The following is a 17,791-nucleotide window of genomic DNA, read 5'->3' as shown; positions in this document are numbered from 1 at the left end:
AGCCTTGTTTTATGCTTAAGATGTAGATCAAACAACCGGATAAACTGCTCTCTCCATAGTTTGAACAAGAATATTTCTCATGTTTAGCCATATGCCTTCTTAAGATACGTTATTCTTTTAAGGTTATTAATTTCATACAAATGCAAATTTTCAACTCAAGACTTGCCCTAGCTTTATCCAACACTTTAGAATTAAAAAAGGGTACAAATTCAGCGTGTCTCAGTTTTTTAGGGCCATTAAGCAGTACATAAATTTGGTGTGTGCATAATTCAGGCGTGTCTTAGTACAGAACGTTCAGATATTCCATTCTGCAGAGAGAGATCAATAGTTGTTTCAAAGCACGTGCATCTGCTATTACAACAGACAATGAATGAACAGAATCATAACACTATTACGGTTTCTACTTTTAATGTGATTCTTGGGAACTTGAGAACATTTAATGGCAATAACTGAATCGTTTTTTATTCTTTTAGCATAAAGTTCCTCCTTAATGGAGACCTTTTTCTCTTTGAACAGTCCTTCCATGTACATATATAGCTTTTAGGAAAACAGTTCGCCGGCCTCTCTTTCATAAGACAAGTTACTATCTTAAAGACTCACAAAATCCGCTCAGAGCTTGCCGCAACTAGAACTAAGGCATTAGCCATAAATTACTATCATGCCTACAACAAATGGACAGGTCACTCTTTCCAAACTAGCACCTCAAGTCCAAATATATGCAAACTGCCAAATAGGTAACGATCAGTGTAGGACACAAATCTTCCCTGGGGGGGCGAGAGTTAACACTCCTTGGAAGTTAATCTGGCAATTTGCAGGTTCTCTCTTACTCGGAATGCTAATCATCCTTATTATTGCAAATTCTAAAAATTGATCTAATCTTTGACGTAATCCAGCTCCACAATATCTGATACCAGTACAATTTTCTTGTCTTTGCAGCACGAGGAGGACCAAATAATCCCTTGTACAGTTCCTTCTGCTTCTCATATACTTGTTTGTCCTGTTCAGCAAGTAGACGCAGCTCTTTAACAACAACTTTGTCTTCCGGAGATAGCTTCTTAACTTTCTTGAAATCCTCTCTGGCTTCATCTGTCCGACCAAGAGCAGCACGAGCCTTGCCTCGTCTAAACAAAGCTTTGACATTTGTCTCATCCTCCTGCAAAACCTGATGAAGTTCCAAGCATATTTGGAGCAATCAGAAAATCTGCTTGTTTGCATTCTAGCCCAATACTCAAGTGATGCCTCAATAATCTTCAAACGTTTTGTCAAGCTAAGGCAAGCAAGCACACTAGAAAAGCTTTTTGGATCCTGGAAATCTTATATCCCTAGGGCATCTGACGCAGAAATTAAACGACTCGATTGAGTGGTTTTTACAAAGATTTGAGCCAGTCATTGTAAATTGACCTTAATCAAGCTTTGACAAATTCAACATACCATACTGCACTGTGCAATTGCATCATCATAACGATCCAATCTCAACATACAGGCTGCCATGTTCAAATGGCATGGATGTTTTACAGCATTCGCCATGTCCTTGTATTTTCCAAATAACTGAAACATGAACTCATCATTCATATACGCCAGAGCCTGATCCAAACACAGAAAAATAATAATGTCATGATCTGATGCTGTGCATGCAAACAAATTGGGACCCACCAAGGTTGAAAACAACCTATACTTTCAAAAGATTAAATATATCAAATCTTACAAAAAGATGGCCAGTTTTCTCTTTCAATGCCTCACAGAGAGGTAATTCTTTGTATTGTTTTCAAAGTCCTCATAGAAGTTACCTTTTTCACGCAGGGAGGGAGAGGAGCAGGGGATACCTGGCTCCCTCCCCAGGGAGAGTGTTAATTGCAGCTATATCTGTAAACGTAGTACTGCATCAAGACTGGAGGACACTTTATACCAATGTTCAAGAAGAGTTAAATCATCCTAAACTCCTGACTATTCTAGTTGGCTGGCTAGCCAGACTGAGGCTAGGTTGGCTGGCTCCTTGTCCAGTTGGCCATTGGCTGGCCTGTGTGGGTGGCCTTTTGGCTAGCTTATGGTGCCGCTAAATGGGCTGTCTCAGGCCCTGTGTTCTTGTCTGCTACCCTTCCCATTCTTGTTGCCTCAATGCGAACCTCTACCATTACTGACTCCTCATGGTCATGCAAAGAAGTGAGATCCACGTCGACGGATGTATCTCACCTCACCATAATTGCAGAGTGCTCAATAACGGGGGTGATGAAGAGAAGCCGACCACCAAGGAATCAAGGTGATGACTCTTCCTGCACTGAAAATGAGCTTTTCCACTTGAATGTGGAAAAATAAACTTGGTGGAGCCAGCCTTACGATGGAAGAGCCAGATCCTTCCCACTAAACGATGGAGACAACTAAAGATCAACTGGTTAAGGAGCCACACTAGACTTCGATAATTGAAAGAACCTGCTGATGGAGAATGAGGGTCAATTCCCCACATGTAAGGCGTACATACGAGGAGAGCATGGAGGATTGACACCGGTAGAAAGACAGGGGGAATGATGAGGGAGAAAGGGGCTGCCAAAAGGCAGCACATTGAACTGAGCATGTGGACAGCATGCATATATTTTTCCTACTTCAAAAAAAAAAAGTTTCTGTCTTTACCCTGTTAACCAAATCGATAAATACATGTCCAAAACTATTGCAACAACAGCTAGCATACATTAAAGATAATATACTAGCTAATAATAATCTGTCTTTAAAGATGATATGCGTGGTGTAGAGCAGGCATTTGCTGCTAAGTACAAAGGAAAGGCAAAGTTTGCTGGTTTTCAGCCAAAGCATGATGCAGCAGAGCCATCTGGAAAGGACAAGAAGAATGCAAATAAGCCCAAGAAAAGGGGCAGATGCTATCACTACAGATCACCACATCTCAGTGTGTCCAAAGAGGATTGCAAGGGAGAGGGAGAAAAATAAAGAGTCTGGCATGGCAGTTGCAGATTCTTCATTCCATTGGTCCTGAGCACTCCAGAGCACTCCTGCAGTAACCTGCTGGAGAGCAACGTGGAGGGCAGAAGCACAGCAATGTTCCAGAGTTCCATACACGGTTCAACCTGCAGATCATTCTTAAAGGTGAAGAACAGAGGGAACTTGAGAGTTGAAGGAGTTCTTGCAGGAGCAACAGTCCCAGACTTCTACATGTCAGAGGGATCTTTGTCTGCAGAGAACTAAAGAGCTTATTTGGCAGGAGTTGAGAGGCTGGTTGGGCAGGCAGCCAACCAGGCCTTATATAAGGCAGACCTAGGGGCTGGGCCCTTGCCTTGATGTGAGGGGCAAAGCCCTAGTTTTGTGGGCCAAAGGTCCCTAGTTTTGAGCCCCAGAAGGGGCACTTTAAGGAGATTCCGCTGCGTGGGAGTTGACCTTTAGCAAGCAACTCCCTAATGACACCCGACAAATGATATAAGACACATAACATGACATGATAGGAACTTCCTGATACATGGTGGTTCTTTCCTATGGTTCCTAGTTTCATAAGTAGTCTTTTCTTAGTTTCATCAGTCTTGGAGATGTGAGATAGACACCTCTAGTTCCGCATGGGGGATGTACTTGTTAGAATTTAGAGCATCTCATGCATGCAGAGTGAGGACTTCTATGTGGGTGTGCCCACCCTGGAAAGGAGTAGTTTTCTCAGTTAGTTTGCGGCCTGTTTACCAAGGCATTTGGCCAGGGTTAGAGGCAGGTTAGAAGGCTGGTAGAGGGCCTATTACAGGCTGGTTTTGTGCCAGCTGGCTGGGGCTAACCAGGCCAGCAGTGTGGCTGACCAGGGTTGGGTCAGTCAGCTGACCAAGTTCGTGTCAGGTAAAGCAGACCTAGGTCGGCTATCTGCAGACCCTACCCCCACACTATAAATAGGGCTTCCTTGCCACATCTGGATAAATCCATTTCCTCCCATATCTCTGGTTGGCACTGTTTCCCATGCTATAAACGAAGTTATCTTGCCTCATTCAATCTCTCTCTCTCTCTCTCTCTCTCTCTCTCTCTCTCTCTCATGTATGCTTCCGCAATGTGCAACATTTACATGGTATCAGAGCCGCAAGTCGTCTAGAAGCTGGCCTTGGACCTGGAGAGTGTGGGGCTCATGAAATTTACCACTGGCAGGCGTGACACACGTCAGAGGGTGCTGGTCAGGGTGCTGGTCACTGAAAAATTTTCAATTTCTTCACTTTAAAATTAATACAAGTTTGACGTTTGAAGTTTGAAGTTGAAAGTTTTGTAGCTCTCTGTCAATTAAATGTGTACAATGTATATTTTCCTGGTTGTTTAAATTGTAAAATTAGGGTCACGAATGATTCAGCCCTAGGGGCTGATCCATACTTCCGTACCCATATACCGTATGCGTATGTTAACGTATGGAAAAAACTATGATTGCAGGCATGGACCCCAAGGGATTTGGAATTTTTTGAAGAAGGCGCCTTAGCAGCTTCTTCTGCCTTCCTACTTTCCCATCCGGCCCCCCTTCTCTTCTTTCCCCAGCCACCCTCCTTATCTCTTCTTCTTTCCCACCCATCCTCCCCTTCATCAGGGCTGTTCCTCCGATTTTCAACACGTGTGTGTGAGTGATTGGAGTGGATCCATGGCACACCCGTGTATGAGCAAGGAGGACAAATTCAATGGATCCAATATGCTCATTGGAAGCTGAACATGAAAATCTAGTTCATTCACAAAAGCCTCTAGGAAATCATTCAAGGGTATGAAAGGAAGCCCAAACATCCAAAGAACTCGATATGTTGGGATTGACCGGGATGAAGCTTTCCTGGAGGAACTCCAAGATTGGGAGGACCGTGATTCTAAGGCACATTCGGCGTTGGTGCGGACCATTACGAACGAGGTCTCCCCAGCAGTGCAAACCTTGGCTAGTGCCTCTAAAGTCTGATCCAGGTTGAGGATCTCTATGCCTGGGATTCTTCATACGGGGGTTGTCACTTTGCAAGGTCAGCTCTACAGTCTTGAATTTCCTGCAAGTAGCTTGATGCAGCCGTTTATAATGAAGGCCAAGGTAATCCATGACCAGCTACAGGCAATGGGTGCTTCCTTATCCTCTCCTCAGTTGGCTGCATTTATCCTCACGAAGCTTCCAACAGCGTATGATGTCGTTTCCCAAGCATTGCGGTGCCAAGTTTCGACAAATCAGTTGGATTTTGATGACATCTGCTCCCTTCTCTTGGAGGAGGAATCTATTCTTCTGTCCCAGGTAAGTTGAAAGTGTCTCATGGTGGTGATCAGGGACTTTTGATAGTGTAGAAGAAAGGAAGAAGCTGGTGCTATGCCCGTGGGAAGAGAAGTCACTTTGCAAATGATTGTCGGTCCAAGCACAAGACGAAATCCAAGGACTAGGACACAACTTCATCAGGCAGGCTCTTCTTCGGACAAGTCTGGTGATCCGAGGCAGCTCTTGCTCAAGAACTCCAGATTGCACCTGCTTTCTAGCAAAAAGGTAGGGATGCCACAGCCAGAGAGGGCTTATGGGCGGAAGAGCGGGCTGAGCTATGGACTTGATGTGTTCGAAGTTCATTGCTTGGTGTAGCAAAGACTATGGACAGGACGTTTTCGAGTTTATTGTTCGGGGTTCCTAGATGTTATGTGTTCGCCAATGGATATTGGGCATGGTTTGCTCTACAGCTCAGCATTCTTTACTTGGAATTCACTGCACACTGGTATGGAAAACCAAAAGCCAAGCAGATCTCTTTGCTGTTCATGGTGGCATTGTGTTTCGAGGATCCAGATTGACAGCTGCTCTCTCCAAAGTGATTCCAATATTCAGGTGCTGGAGGGTCCATGGTTGCATCTTCATTTAGAGCATCTCATGTGTGGAGAGTGAAGGGCTTCTATGTGAGTGTGCCTGCCCTGAAAAGGAGTAGTTTTCGCAGTTAGTTTGGGGGCTGTTTACCAGGGCATTTAGCCAGGGTTAGGGGCAGGTTAGAAGGCTGGTCAAGGGCCTGTTACAGGCTGGTTTTGTGCCAGCTGGCTGGGGCTAACCAGGTCAGCAGTGTGGCTGACCAGGGGCGGGTCAGTCGGCTGACCAAGGGCAGGTCAGTCGGCTGACCAAGGTCGGGGCAGCTGAGCTGACCTGGGTCGGGTTAAGCGGACCTGGGTTGGCTATTTGCAGCCCCTATCCCAACACTATAGATAAGGCTTCCTTGCCACATATGGATTGTTCCATTGCGCTTGCCACGTATTCATTCTTCCATTTCCTCCTCACAAACACCTCTGGTTGGCACTGTTTTGCATGCTATAAACGAGGCTATCTTGCCCCTCTCTCTCTCTCTTGTGTACGCAATGTGCAACATTGACAGTACTCTCATGATGATTTCAGTTTTCTTTCTCATTGACTTTTTAGACCTTTTTCAGGCATTTCACATTTGATGAGTCCCCTGTTGAGGTAGTTTCATCATACACTTATCTGGGGGTCGTCTTTTCCGGACTCACCTTCACCATGAGACCCGCAATGCAGGCGCGCCTGAGCAGAGGATATGCTTCATTGGCTAGACTAGAGGGACAGTGCTGCCGCTCTCATTTTCAGGATCCACGGACCAAAGGGTTGGCTTTTTGACTCCTTGGTCCGCCCTGCAGGGATGTATGGCAGCCCATGCTGGGGGGGCAGATTTGTCAGATACAGAGTGGGCCAAGGTGGAGCGGCTACAGGTTCTCATGTTATCACGGATGATCCGTGGTAAGCCATCTGTCCCTCACCAGATCATTCGGGTGGAGTTTGGGTCACCCCCATTACAGCTAGATGCTGCATTTCAGGTCATTACATATCTGTACCGAGTCAGGGAGTATGGGGATTACACATCCGGGCGTAGCAGGATACCATGGCTAGCACTGTCCTCTTCTATGGCACTTTTAACAGGGCAAGATCAGAGGTGTTGGTATGCACGCACAGAGAGATGGTTTGCAGGACTAGGGCTCCACATGGACAGACTACCTCCTTTCCAATACAGCATGGATGCTCCTTTCTCTCCCCTCCTATCACACGAGGTCAACCAGGTTATTCGTGAGGATCTACTACAACTACACATATTCCGGACTTGGTTGACCCCGAGTGATCTTCCAGTGAAGATGAGTTCTACAAAGATCACTTCCTACATATCACAGTGGAGGGTTTCATTGATCCACCAAGACACATGCAGATTCACCTACCCCACTCGCTGAGGATCTCCCTTGGGCAGTTCCGGGTCTCTTCACACAGACTTCGTATCGAGAGCGGCCGAGCAGAGCGGTTACCTAGGGAGAGGCGCATATGCACACTGTGTGACATGCAGGAGGTTGAGACGGAGGAGCACTTTATCTTCAGGTGTCCTGTTTACTATGAGATCCGAGGGCGTTTCTACTGCCTCTTCAGAGATAGTTATGGGATGTTGGCCCATGTCCTCTCCTACCCAGACTAGCGATGCTTGGCTGGTTTCATTCATGAGATGCTCAGACACCGAGATAGGATACTCCGAGCACAGAGACAGGAGTAGCCTTCTTCCTCGACTGATCCCTCTCAGAGCTCTATCACGGAGTTCTTTCAGCCAGATCACATAGACTCCCTCGAGGCGAGACCCCGACATGACCGTGACCCAGAGCATGTGACCCGACAGCTCAAACAGAGGGTTGACTCACATATCACACTTGGGGACATCCCCTCCTTGTTTAGAGTCGGAGCCCGACCGACGAGGGTCACAGTGGCCTTGGTTAGACGCAGAGCTACGACCAAGAGACGTATCAGGACTGCACCCTTGAGGAGGCAACAACGTTCTATTGCTGACCTCATGCCTCCACTTCCACAGCCTCATACATCCCGATATTGTGTTGCTGACGATGATGATGATGATGACGATGATGGTTATGGTGATGCCGACGATGATGCTGAGATGGATATATATATACATATAGTCGGGATATGACTATGTTGTACTTAGGACTTAGTACTGCCATTTTGCATTTTTTTGCATTCTGCATTGGTATGGATGCTCGTTTAGTAGCTCCACTACCACAGCTCATTGTATCAGGTTTTTCAGTCTCATAGACCCATCGGTCTTCCGAAGACTTTAATAAACTCTCTCTCTCTCTCTCTCTCTCTCTCTCTCTCTCTCTCTCTCTCTCACACACACACACTTTTTTTTTTAATAGTAATATCCAGTGCAATATATTTATATGCTCATGAATTTACATGATGGGAGGTCTCTGAAATGGAGTATCCCAAAGATCAGAAAACTAAAAAGAAAAGCTCTATGCAAGAAGCATCCATATCACCCTCATGGCAGGCATCATACAAGGATTGCCGCAATGAGGCTCGGAAAGATTCATATGACTTGTGAATCTGCCGACCCAAGTATGCCAAATTATGCTCACTCCAGATTGTCCAAAGAGCCCAATATCTCACCCAAGAGAGAAATAGTGAGTATTGAGACAAAGACCTCATAAATCTGCCAAAGAGCCAGAAATGTTTCCCAAATCTGTGACTCGGGAAACGGAGCCGAAGATGATCTGAAATTCTCCTGAGAAGGATCCTAGAACACGGGCAATGCCAAAGCAAATGAAGAACAGTCTCTGAAGGAGCCTAACATCTTAAACATGTGGATGGTGCAATGCGACGTTTAGCAAGTGTGACCCCCACTGACAATATGCCTGTCATACATCTCCAAAGAAAAAGTCTTTGTTTCAAAGGCATTTTACACTTCCATAATATCCCGAGATTCTTCCGCCACCATGAGAGAGGCTTCCTTATATGCCACAGAGAATTAGCATATTGCTGAATCCATGGAGCAGGCTGAAGAAGCCTGTAGGCTTTGATGGAGGTTAAGGCAGAAAGAGGAACAGGATGAGTGCATGTAGCAGAGGGTTGCAATTGCCAATCCGTAAGCATGTCTGTGTCAGCCACAGGAGGAACAGGTAGAAAAGGATGTAACAAATCAACAATTTTCTTCCATATAGACCTATGATGCATTCCCAATGCATAGGAAGCAGTGGCCTGATAAAAAGATAAAACATAGCCCTGATCATCTACCACATCATGTATGTATCTAATTCCCAATTTCATGAGATTGTATGCCCGAACAGGTTCCTGTAAAGCTAGTGGAATGTCAAAGATGGCACTCCAATGAATACTTTCTTTCCTCATTGAGTTTGTCCCCGAGCAATTATCAGGAGCCCATTTGACCTTAGAAAGTACTTGTTTCCAGTCAAGTATCAGAGCAGTAGAGAAAGGACAACCAGGTATCTTCCCTACAAATCTCCCAATGACAACCTCCCAATGATCAATAGTCCAATGACCATAAGCACAAGTCCTCATGTTGACACACATGGATGCTAGCATACAAGTCCATGGCTGTTGTTGGCGGAAAAAAGTATGCAGCATAGTTGCCTTCCTTGCAAGTACATGATATCTTATATTGAGGACATTAAGTCCACCATGCATCCTAGGAGAGCACACCATTTCCATCTTCATCAGTCTCAATGCTTTCACAGTAGTTTTTGTCCTCCATAACATCTCCATAGCTTGAGACATAAAGGCTGAAATATCCCTGGAGGACCAATGCAGCAAAGGCAAATAGAACTGGACATAGGACATTACAATGGACTGTACTATTCTGAGCCTGACATGAAGAGGCCAAGTAGAAATCTTCCAGTATTCCAGTTTATGTTGAAGTCTTTGGAAGATCCATTTTAGCTGCTGCTTCCTGGTGATATGCCATCCTATGGGATATCCCAAATGCCTGACTACATCTTTGGAATGCACCACCTGACCTGGCCAAAGAATAGAATGCCAGTCACATTGTTTCAGGGAAAGTAATTTAGATTTGTCAAAATTGACATGCAATCCCACTGCCAAACCATACAATGAAAGAGTGGTCATAAGCATGTGAACTTCCCGGGGAGAATTCTGTGGCATAAAGAAGGAATCATCAGCATATGCTTGTGCCAAAAAAGATGCAGCCCCAGGGATTTTAAGACCAGTCATCTATCCTGTGTTTGTAAGAAAATCAAGATACATTAAAAGGGGATGGGTCGCAATGGCATAGAAGAGAGCACTGAGAGGGCAGCCCTGTCTAACTGATCGACCCAATGTCCATGACCAAGACAAATGACCCCCAAGAATGCACTGAGAAGTAGAGCTAGAGTAAAGCCAATAAACTGCATTTGCTATCTTGGGACCAAAGCCCAACTTTGTCATGATTTGAGAGATAAAATCCCATTGAACAGTGTCAAATGCCTTAGCAATTATCCACCTGCAATATGAGCACATCTTGATGCGAATACTTAGCATATTCAATTGCAGTTAAGGCATTGGATATATTGTCATGGATTTGTCTTCGCGGCACAAACCCATACTGATGAGGATGAAGTCCCGCATCCAGTATCCTGTGAAGCCTATGCACAATCATTTTGGCAATGAGTTTATAAACTACAGGCATCAAAGTAATAGGCCTCCAATCTGACATATGGTCACACAGATGTTTTTTGGGCACAAGTTTGACTATGCCATGCTTCCAAGAGTGCGGCAACTGATTTTCTTGCCAGGCAACATTGATCATTTGCAAGAGGACTTCTTTCAAATCATCCCAAAAAGAAATATAAAATTCCACCGTAAGGCCATCATGAGTTTTTCTTTCGAGTAGCATGCAAGCCCTAGAAGAAGGCTTTTGATGAGCAGCCCTTATCCATGAAGGGCTTCATTCTTGCCCTAATCTGCCATTTGTGCAATTTCCTCTAATCATTATCAGTCAATTTAATCTGAGCATGTGAAAGGAAATCGTTTTCTGAATCAGAGACAGGCCTTAACTGAGAAAATTCAGTCAATTGTTGTGCTGTCCTTTTTGCCCATTTAACCTCATTCCTCCATTCAGTCATATGCAACCTGCAAAGGCAAGGGATGAATTGCAAGTCTGATCATTTGCTGGAAATAGTGATGTCGGAAATAAGCCTGATTAACATGCAATAATCTACTGGAAAGGGGTGGCAAATCATCCAGAGGCATGCCAAGCTGCAAATTCATCCACAATGGGGCATGATCTGACAAGCCCAATGAAAAATCTATAAGGAGATGAGGGCTAAAATCTGCAAATTGTTGTGGGTAAAACAAATACCATCTGTCAAGCCTTGCCCAGTATGTAGTAAGAGCATTATGATGAAAAGTATATCCAAGCACTGACCCTTGGAGAAGCAGCCATAAATCTTCAGCCTGCACAAAAAGAAGCATGCTATCCCATTTCTGTCTTTCCAATGATAGCATATGAGATCTTGAAGTGGTGTTATCTCTTGGTAGAGGGGAATTATTAAAATCTCCACAGATGAATACATTGGATCTCCATGGATATCTGCATAAAGAATCCCATAATGAAGCCCTCATGGCAGAGGTCTGGGAAGCATAGACTGATGCAAACTCAAGAATATCACCATTGACATTACATTGTATGACCATCATCTGCCACTGTTGTCATTGAAGGCTAACTGAGGTTCAATGTCTAACCAGTATGCATACACCTGAGTAGGTAGTGGTACCAGCATAATATATATCATAACCGCCAAAATAATCATGATGACCAACCATGGAGTGTTGATTATGCTCTTGCAAACAAACAATATCTGGCTGCATTTTATGTACATAATTCCATAAAAGCCTCCACTTGGAGACATTGCAGAGGCTCTGTACATTGTATGTAAAGCACTTAAGTGTTTGAGGCATGAAAGAGGTATATACAGCAAGGTATCAGAATAAAACAAGACATCAGAGAGGCAAAGCCTCTGCCTGCATGGGCTGCATTCCTTCATGATCCATGAAAGACATAGCATTTTCCCCTTCTTCTGAATCACATATGGGGATGCCCTTCTTCAATACCCCCACCCAATTTTGAAGGATAGGAGCTGAAGTAGAAGCCTGTCCGGGTGAAGGAGAGGAAGCATCCCATTGACGAGATTGAAGGGGGCGTTGCTTCAATACAACCACCTTCTTAGGTTGTTGAAAACCATCCTGATCATTCCCCGCAAATTCCTTCATCTTCTCTTTTCCTTTATCTTTTCCTTTTCCAGCAAGTGACTGCACCTGATTGATTGGTTTGGCATTCTTTGCTCCATTTCTATTTGCTGTCTTAGCTTGCAAATTCTCATTCATTTCCCGTGTCTGGAGCGGCAAGGCATTGGGAGGGGGCTGATGCAGAAACATTGGGCATTCAGAGGCTAGATGCCTAAACTTGTGGCAGGCAAAACAAGCTCCTGCAAACACGCCCCACTTCAATTCAAAATACTTTTTTCCCAATTGCACTCCCTCAACTTCCACTGCAATAGAAGGAGGGGTAGGTGTATCAGTGTCCCAGAGAATGCAGAACCTGTTACGGTTTCCCATGAGGCGTGGAGGACAAATGACCTGTCCCAAAGAAGCAGCCAGGCCAGGCAACTCTTCACGCATATAGTCCGGGAAGTTAACAACCTCAACCCATACAAGACAATGATGTCGTATAAGACTTTGATAATCCTTGTTTGGGGACCAGGGCATGGCATGTACCATCTACTTCTCGTAAAACAGGGGAGAGAACTCGAGAAGCCTCTGCTTGCACGAAGCATCTGATAAATGCACCTCATAAAAGCCTCTGGAAGCAAAATACACTCCCTCTACAAAGCATCCTCCAAGGATGGCCTTAATCCACTGCGCGACATCACTGGCCACTGGGATTCTTCCTAGAAAGAAAATTATAACCGCAGTTTGAGAAAACTTCCTAAGAGGATTCACGAGGGACGGCAATTTCAATTTGTACGTGACCTCTGGAACCAGTTTGCCCCATTCCTGTCGTGACTGCTGAAAGTCATCCTTAAGGGTGTCAAACACGTACTGAGCTTCCATAGTAAGTTCATCATCTTGTGATGCAGGCTCTGATAGGCGGCGCTTAGCATCTGCGGGCCTTTCTTTTCGAGCATATGTACAAACATCCAAACCTGAAGCCATGATTGAACTACGACAAGACAAGAAGGAAAAAAAGAGTGTACAGACACAGGACTGTACGGAGAAGTACAGAAACAACAAACGTGTACGGAGCTGCAGACGGGACTGTACGGAGATGCAGACGGAGCTGTACGGACGTACGAAGCGTGGTCTTCCTGAAATCTGTACGGAGATGCAGACGGGACTGTACGGAACTGCGTGCAGAACTGCACGGAGGTACGTCCACCTAACCTATCTGTGTGTACGGACGTACGAACAGCGTGCGAACGCTGTATGGGGACCGTACAGGTGTATGGACAGAAGGGGGAGGCTGTACGGAAACCTTGACGAGGCTGAACAGCAGAGGTCACACTCTCTCTCTCTCTCACACACACACACACACTCTCTCTCTCTCTCTCTCTCTCTCTCTCTCTCACACACACACACACACAAGTTCGCACACCCGGCATGCACATTAGTTCCTTCACTCATTTTCTCATTCCTTTTGTCCCCTCCTGCTATTTCTAGCATCTAGTAGACTAGGGAGATATGAAGGTCATATCAAACTTGATGTATTGTGCACTACAAAGTTGACTTGTATAGCCCTTCCTATAATGCCCCCTATTGCACTATTTGGCTAGAACAGTCCTACCCATATTACTCGTACTGAGTTTTTGTCACAACTCCAAAGGTCAACAGCAGACCCAGCTGTGCTGACACCTAGCATTGAAGGAGAAGGCAAATGAAGAAGTAGGCTCACTCTCCTCAGTCAAGCTTTAACTGCTTTAGAAGACTCTCCCACACAAGCAAAGCACAAAAGCCTAGAAAGAAGGTGCAGCGGTTATGCAAGTTCATTCCCAATATGGAACATCTTTTTTTTTCATTTAAAAGCCTTGATGAGCCCATGAAGCATATAAGAAACATAAGGCAACAACAGTTTCAACACAGATTAAGTCATCCACATAATCATATACAGGTGAGCAAGCACAGACGGTTGAGGTGTTTCAGCCCACAAGTTGGGAAAGTATGGTTAGGGATATTCCTCGTTAAATATTCTGCCATGATTGACAATCTGAATGACACATACATATGATAGTCGTATGGCTAATATTGAGATAGTTCTTTCTAAAGACTCGTTTTAGCAGTGTGTTATCATCCTAACTCTGACAGCTGCTAATGGTAAGGGAGTTTGATGATACGGACGTAGCATCACACACATATGAGCACAAAGTGCTGCCCAGAACTACATCTCACGCACCCCTGCTATGGAGCACGTCCCATGTTTAAGCCAGCAAGAGTCAAACTTGACACCTCCATCTCTAGGACAAAAAGATGGATTATAGTGACTTGCTGTTTCCAAGGTTCTTTTCTGCTGTATTTCTTGTCTTGCAGGCTGCACATTATATGCTTTCAGCAGGAGCACACCTTTGAGGGATTATCAATGTGCACAAATATAATTTTTCCAAACTAGCAATCTTAGCTTTTGCCAGAATAGCTCATAAAAAGTGAGTATAGAATTGTGTGGCATTTCATTTCTACAGTTGTATTGATTAGAAAAGGAATTGACAGCCCTCTTGTTAACTCTGATAACCTTTTAGTTGTTTTGGGACGAAAATCAGGTTTTGGCAAGGATTAGGTAACATCTCGTACTGCTGTATGGCTTCCTCAATCTTGTCATCTTTGAAAAGCTGGTTTCCATCTGCCTTTCTCCTATCTGCTGCTTCAATACGCTCCTCAACAGTCATCTGAGAACGAGGCTTTCCCTACATGCATAATTTCAGCATAAGCTTCGTTAATCGTGACAAATTTCTCGTGAAAAAGTAGATTTTTAAAAACATTTGCATGCACAGGTACTCTGCCAAGTTACACGTGCAGTGTTTGATGTTGTCATCTACATGCTCTATAAAATATGCACATCACACACTATAAAAAGCTACTCTCAAGCTCCACATCAGAGATCGTCTTTCAATCCTCACCAACAAACAGTCATGCATTAAAACATAAACTGGAATTGGGAAAAAAGCTGGTGTACTTGGTCGAATCATGACAAATCCACTGCAGAACTGTACATGAATCAAAAAGGACACCAAGGAGAGATTGCATGAATTCCGAGCACAGTTGGAAAGGTACACTTGCACACTCACTTCTTTCCCATCCTCAAACCCAATCATCTCAACTTCATAGATAAGGTCCGCCTTTGGTGGCACGTTAGGGAGGAAAAATTCCCTTCTTCACCATAACCAAGTTGCCAACCAACGTGAAAGAGAGCACTTTCACCAGCTTTCATGCTTCCAACTGCTATAGCGAGACCTCGATGTACTGTCTTCTCTGGTAGAAAAAATAGATAAGGTTGTAAAAGTCACATCTGAAATTTAAGAGAATTTTGGCAGCATACATAAGAAAGTAAAAGGTGAATGCACCCATCCAAATAAGCGAAATACATGTAGTTCTAACAATTCTGGGCAGAATACTAGAGGGATAGGAAGCTAAGGCTGATGATTCACCATGCCCCAGGACCAGTTCCATCGGTTGCTGTTCCTGGAAAGTATCCTGAAATTTGTGCATGGTCATCTCAGTCCATGCTCGATAATGTACTGCCAGTTCAAAAAACAAGAGACGTAAAGGCAAGTTATCAAAAGTTATCAATTCACAACAAGTAGAACCCAAGTTCATTTACACTGCAAATGGAAACAAAGCATCAGTGTAAAAATGGCAATATTCTTATCATAGCACAGTAAAATCTGTCCTTGGGTTGTTACGCTGGCATGATGTTTCACCTCTATGTTTCATAATAGGCTGTATTTTATATAATGGTCCCGAAAGTTTAAACTTTTGACAAGAACTAAAGATATGGGAAGACCCAGTCTCCGAGAATGATAGTTTCCATGCAAAGCCTTGACAAGTCCACAAAGCATTCAGCCGATTGCTCAACTACCTTGGCAAATTATAGTACCTCTTAAAGCAAGCTTGCCATGTCAATTATTTTATCGCTGCATTGTTGTGATGCGTTGGAGATGTTATATTGTTCCAGGGAAAAGAAGTCACAGATGGACACACATTGATTGAGAAAGAGAGTTGTTGGCCTCTGTCGTATACAAGAAATATCAATTTTGCCAGTCTTAAGTATCTATTCCCAACAGCGAAGCACGCTTACTCCTATAAGACTCGGTCATAACATTCCCTGGACAAAGATCCTGTCTGTACGTTGATCTATAGAGGTACCCTCTTGTTGAAATAGTTTCACAATGAAGTAAATCTCACTGCATAAACCTCAACGTACACTCACAAAAGCAAGTGGAATGTTGCGAAGGAGGCTTTCCATGACCCTCCTTTACGATTTGTTTTGTCACTCCCTCATGCAGCACTTCCAGTTCCGACGCGACTTTGGGTGGCAATGCTTCGTCTCGCTCGAGAGCGGCGCTTTTAAAAACGGAGCCCTCAACTTGGACTGCGTCGTCATTGCCTGAAACACAAGCGAAAACTGTCATGGGCGTTCATGCAACTCGGGAAGTGTCCAATCAGCTGCGTGCAGGCCGGCAGAAACGCTCAAAGCGCACAGGTAGAGGCAGGATGGACAAAATTTGAAGAGAAAATCAAGGAACTGTGAGCAGGCAAAGGAGCTTGGAGAGAGAGAGAGAGAGAGAGAGAGAGAGAGCAAACCATCGGAGGACTCTGATTCATCTTGCTGGATTTCTGGGCGAGTGGCTTGCTGGTTCATGGTGAAGTGCAGAGCAATGGATGCTAAGGGGGAAGGGAGTTAGGCAAGAGGAGGATGAAGATGCAAGGTCAGAGAGCCATGGCTGCAACACAAGCTCACAGAGCATCTTCAATCCACATTACTCTCTTGAGACATTTAAGTACTTGCTTGTTAGACCATCACATCATAACCCACCTCTCACTTGAGTGCTCACATCACAACCCAACCTTGGTTTGCGCCCGTCAACATGACCTTCGGAGCCCCGTGGCCATCATCACCCGGCTCTCATTCAGAGTGGACACTTGCTAACCCAACTTTGGCCCAACGTGGACAAGCCCCAGTTCACTTGAGCAAGCAAGTTGACCAGGCAAAAAAGGACTTGCTTGAGAGGACGTGATGCCCTCTAGTTCATCAACCCACATGAATCAACCTCATAACCCAACTCTGGTTCGGAGCGAACATGTGCAAACGTGGTAGCTCTTGAGTTTCACCATGATAGCTTCACTCAGATCGTGATAACTTCGCTCGGGTTTGGAGCAAACGAGATGTAGGAGGGAGGTGGAAGCACCCCACCCAAGCTTTGGACCAGCACGAGAGATAGAAGATAACAAATTGCCGAAATTAACGGATTCAACAAAATGCTAGGCAGATATATATGTAGATATATGGGAAGGTGCCACACCATAATGAAGTGGCGATGTACTTTGCAAAATTCTTGTACGTGCACTTCATAAAGGGTATCTAGGTGGATTTCTCATCTTATAAAGGACAAGGGTAAGAGATTACAATGTACATTTACGTCCAATAACAGGTTATTAAGATTGAACAGAGGATCTTACATTTATAAAACTCGACAATGAGAGCCTTAAAGTCCAAAAGATTACAACTATCGGCCCATAACCATTCAAATATAAAAGTTAACAATAGTGCATATTGAGAGCCTTAAATTGAACAAAAAGAGATTACATAAATGTAATAAAAACTCAGCAATTGTTGAGAGCCTTAGAGACCAAAGCATTACATCCAGTGAGCCAAAAGATTATTGAGAGCCTTAGAGGCCAAAAGATTACATCCAGCCATTGCTTGTTGAGAGCCTTGTCTAAAAAAGAGGGAATTTGTACAACTTAGTATTTCTGCTAGTCTAGCTTGTTGCATTAAAAATTTTTAGGGAG

At 44.3% G+C, this 17,791-nt stretch overlaps 2 protein-coding genes across 2 annotated transcripts; both read right to left on the bottom strand.

Moving 5' to 3' along the window:
• Positions 1 to 470: 470 nt before the first annotated feature.
• On the bottom strand, positions 471 to 15,137 carry LOC147906004 (peptidyl-prolyl cis-trans isomerase FKBP42-like). Its single transcript, XM_087382642.1, has 4 exons — positions 15,067 to 15,137; positions 14,514 to 14,685; positions 1,432 to 1,584; positions 471 to 1,162 (listed from the first exon to the last, which is right to left on the bottom strand). The coding sequence occupies exons 3-4, from the start codon at positions 1,570 to 1,572 to the stop codon at positions 836 to 838; spliced, it is 468 nt and encodes a 155-aa protein (XP_087238768.1). The 5' UTR covers positions 1,573 to 1,584; positions 14,514 to 14,685; positions 15,067 to 15,137; the 3' UTR covers positions 471 to 835.
• Positions 14,500 to 16,296, bottom strand: LOC147906003 (peptidyl-prolyl cis-trans isomerase FKBP42-like). The gene is made up of 5 exons (XM_087382912.1): positions 16,209 to 16,296; positions 15,427 to 15,516; positions 15,130 to 15,250; positions 14,899 to 14,977; positions 14,500 to 14,685 (listed from the first exon to the last, which is right to left on the bottom strand). The coding sequence occupies exons 2-5, from the start codon at positions 15,491 to 15,493 to the stop codon at positions 14,500 to 14,502; spliced, it is 453 nt and encodes a 150-aa protein (XP_087239038.1). The 5' UTR covers positions 15,494 to 15,516; positions 16,209 to 16,296.
• Between the last annotated feature and the right edge of the window lie 1,495 nt (positions 16,297 to 17,791).

The sequence above is a fragment of the Dipteris shenzhenensis genome, chromosome 1 (assembly GCF_047967505.1).
Source record: "Dipteris shenzhenensis isolate YYH24624 ecotype China chromosome 1, Dip_SZ_1.0, whole genome shotgun sequence".
NCBI classification, from domain to species: domain Eukaryota; kingdom Viridiplantae; phylum Streptophyta; class Polypodiopsida; order Gleicheniales; family Dipteridaceae; genus Dipteris; species Dipteris shenzhenensis.
The sequence above is the reverse complement of the archived record's forward strand: the minus strand, read 5'-3'. Positions and strand labels throughout refer to the sequence as shown.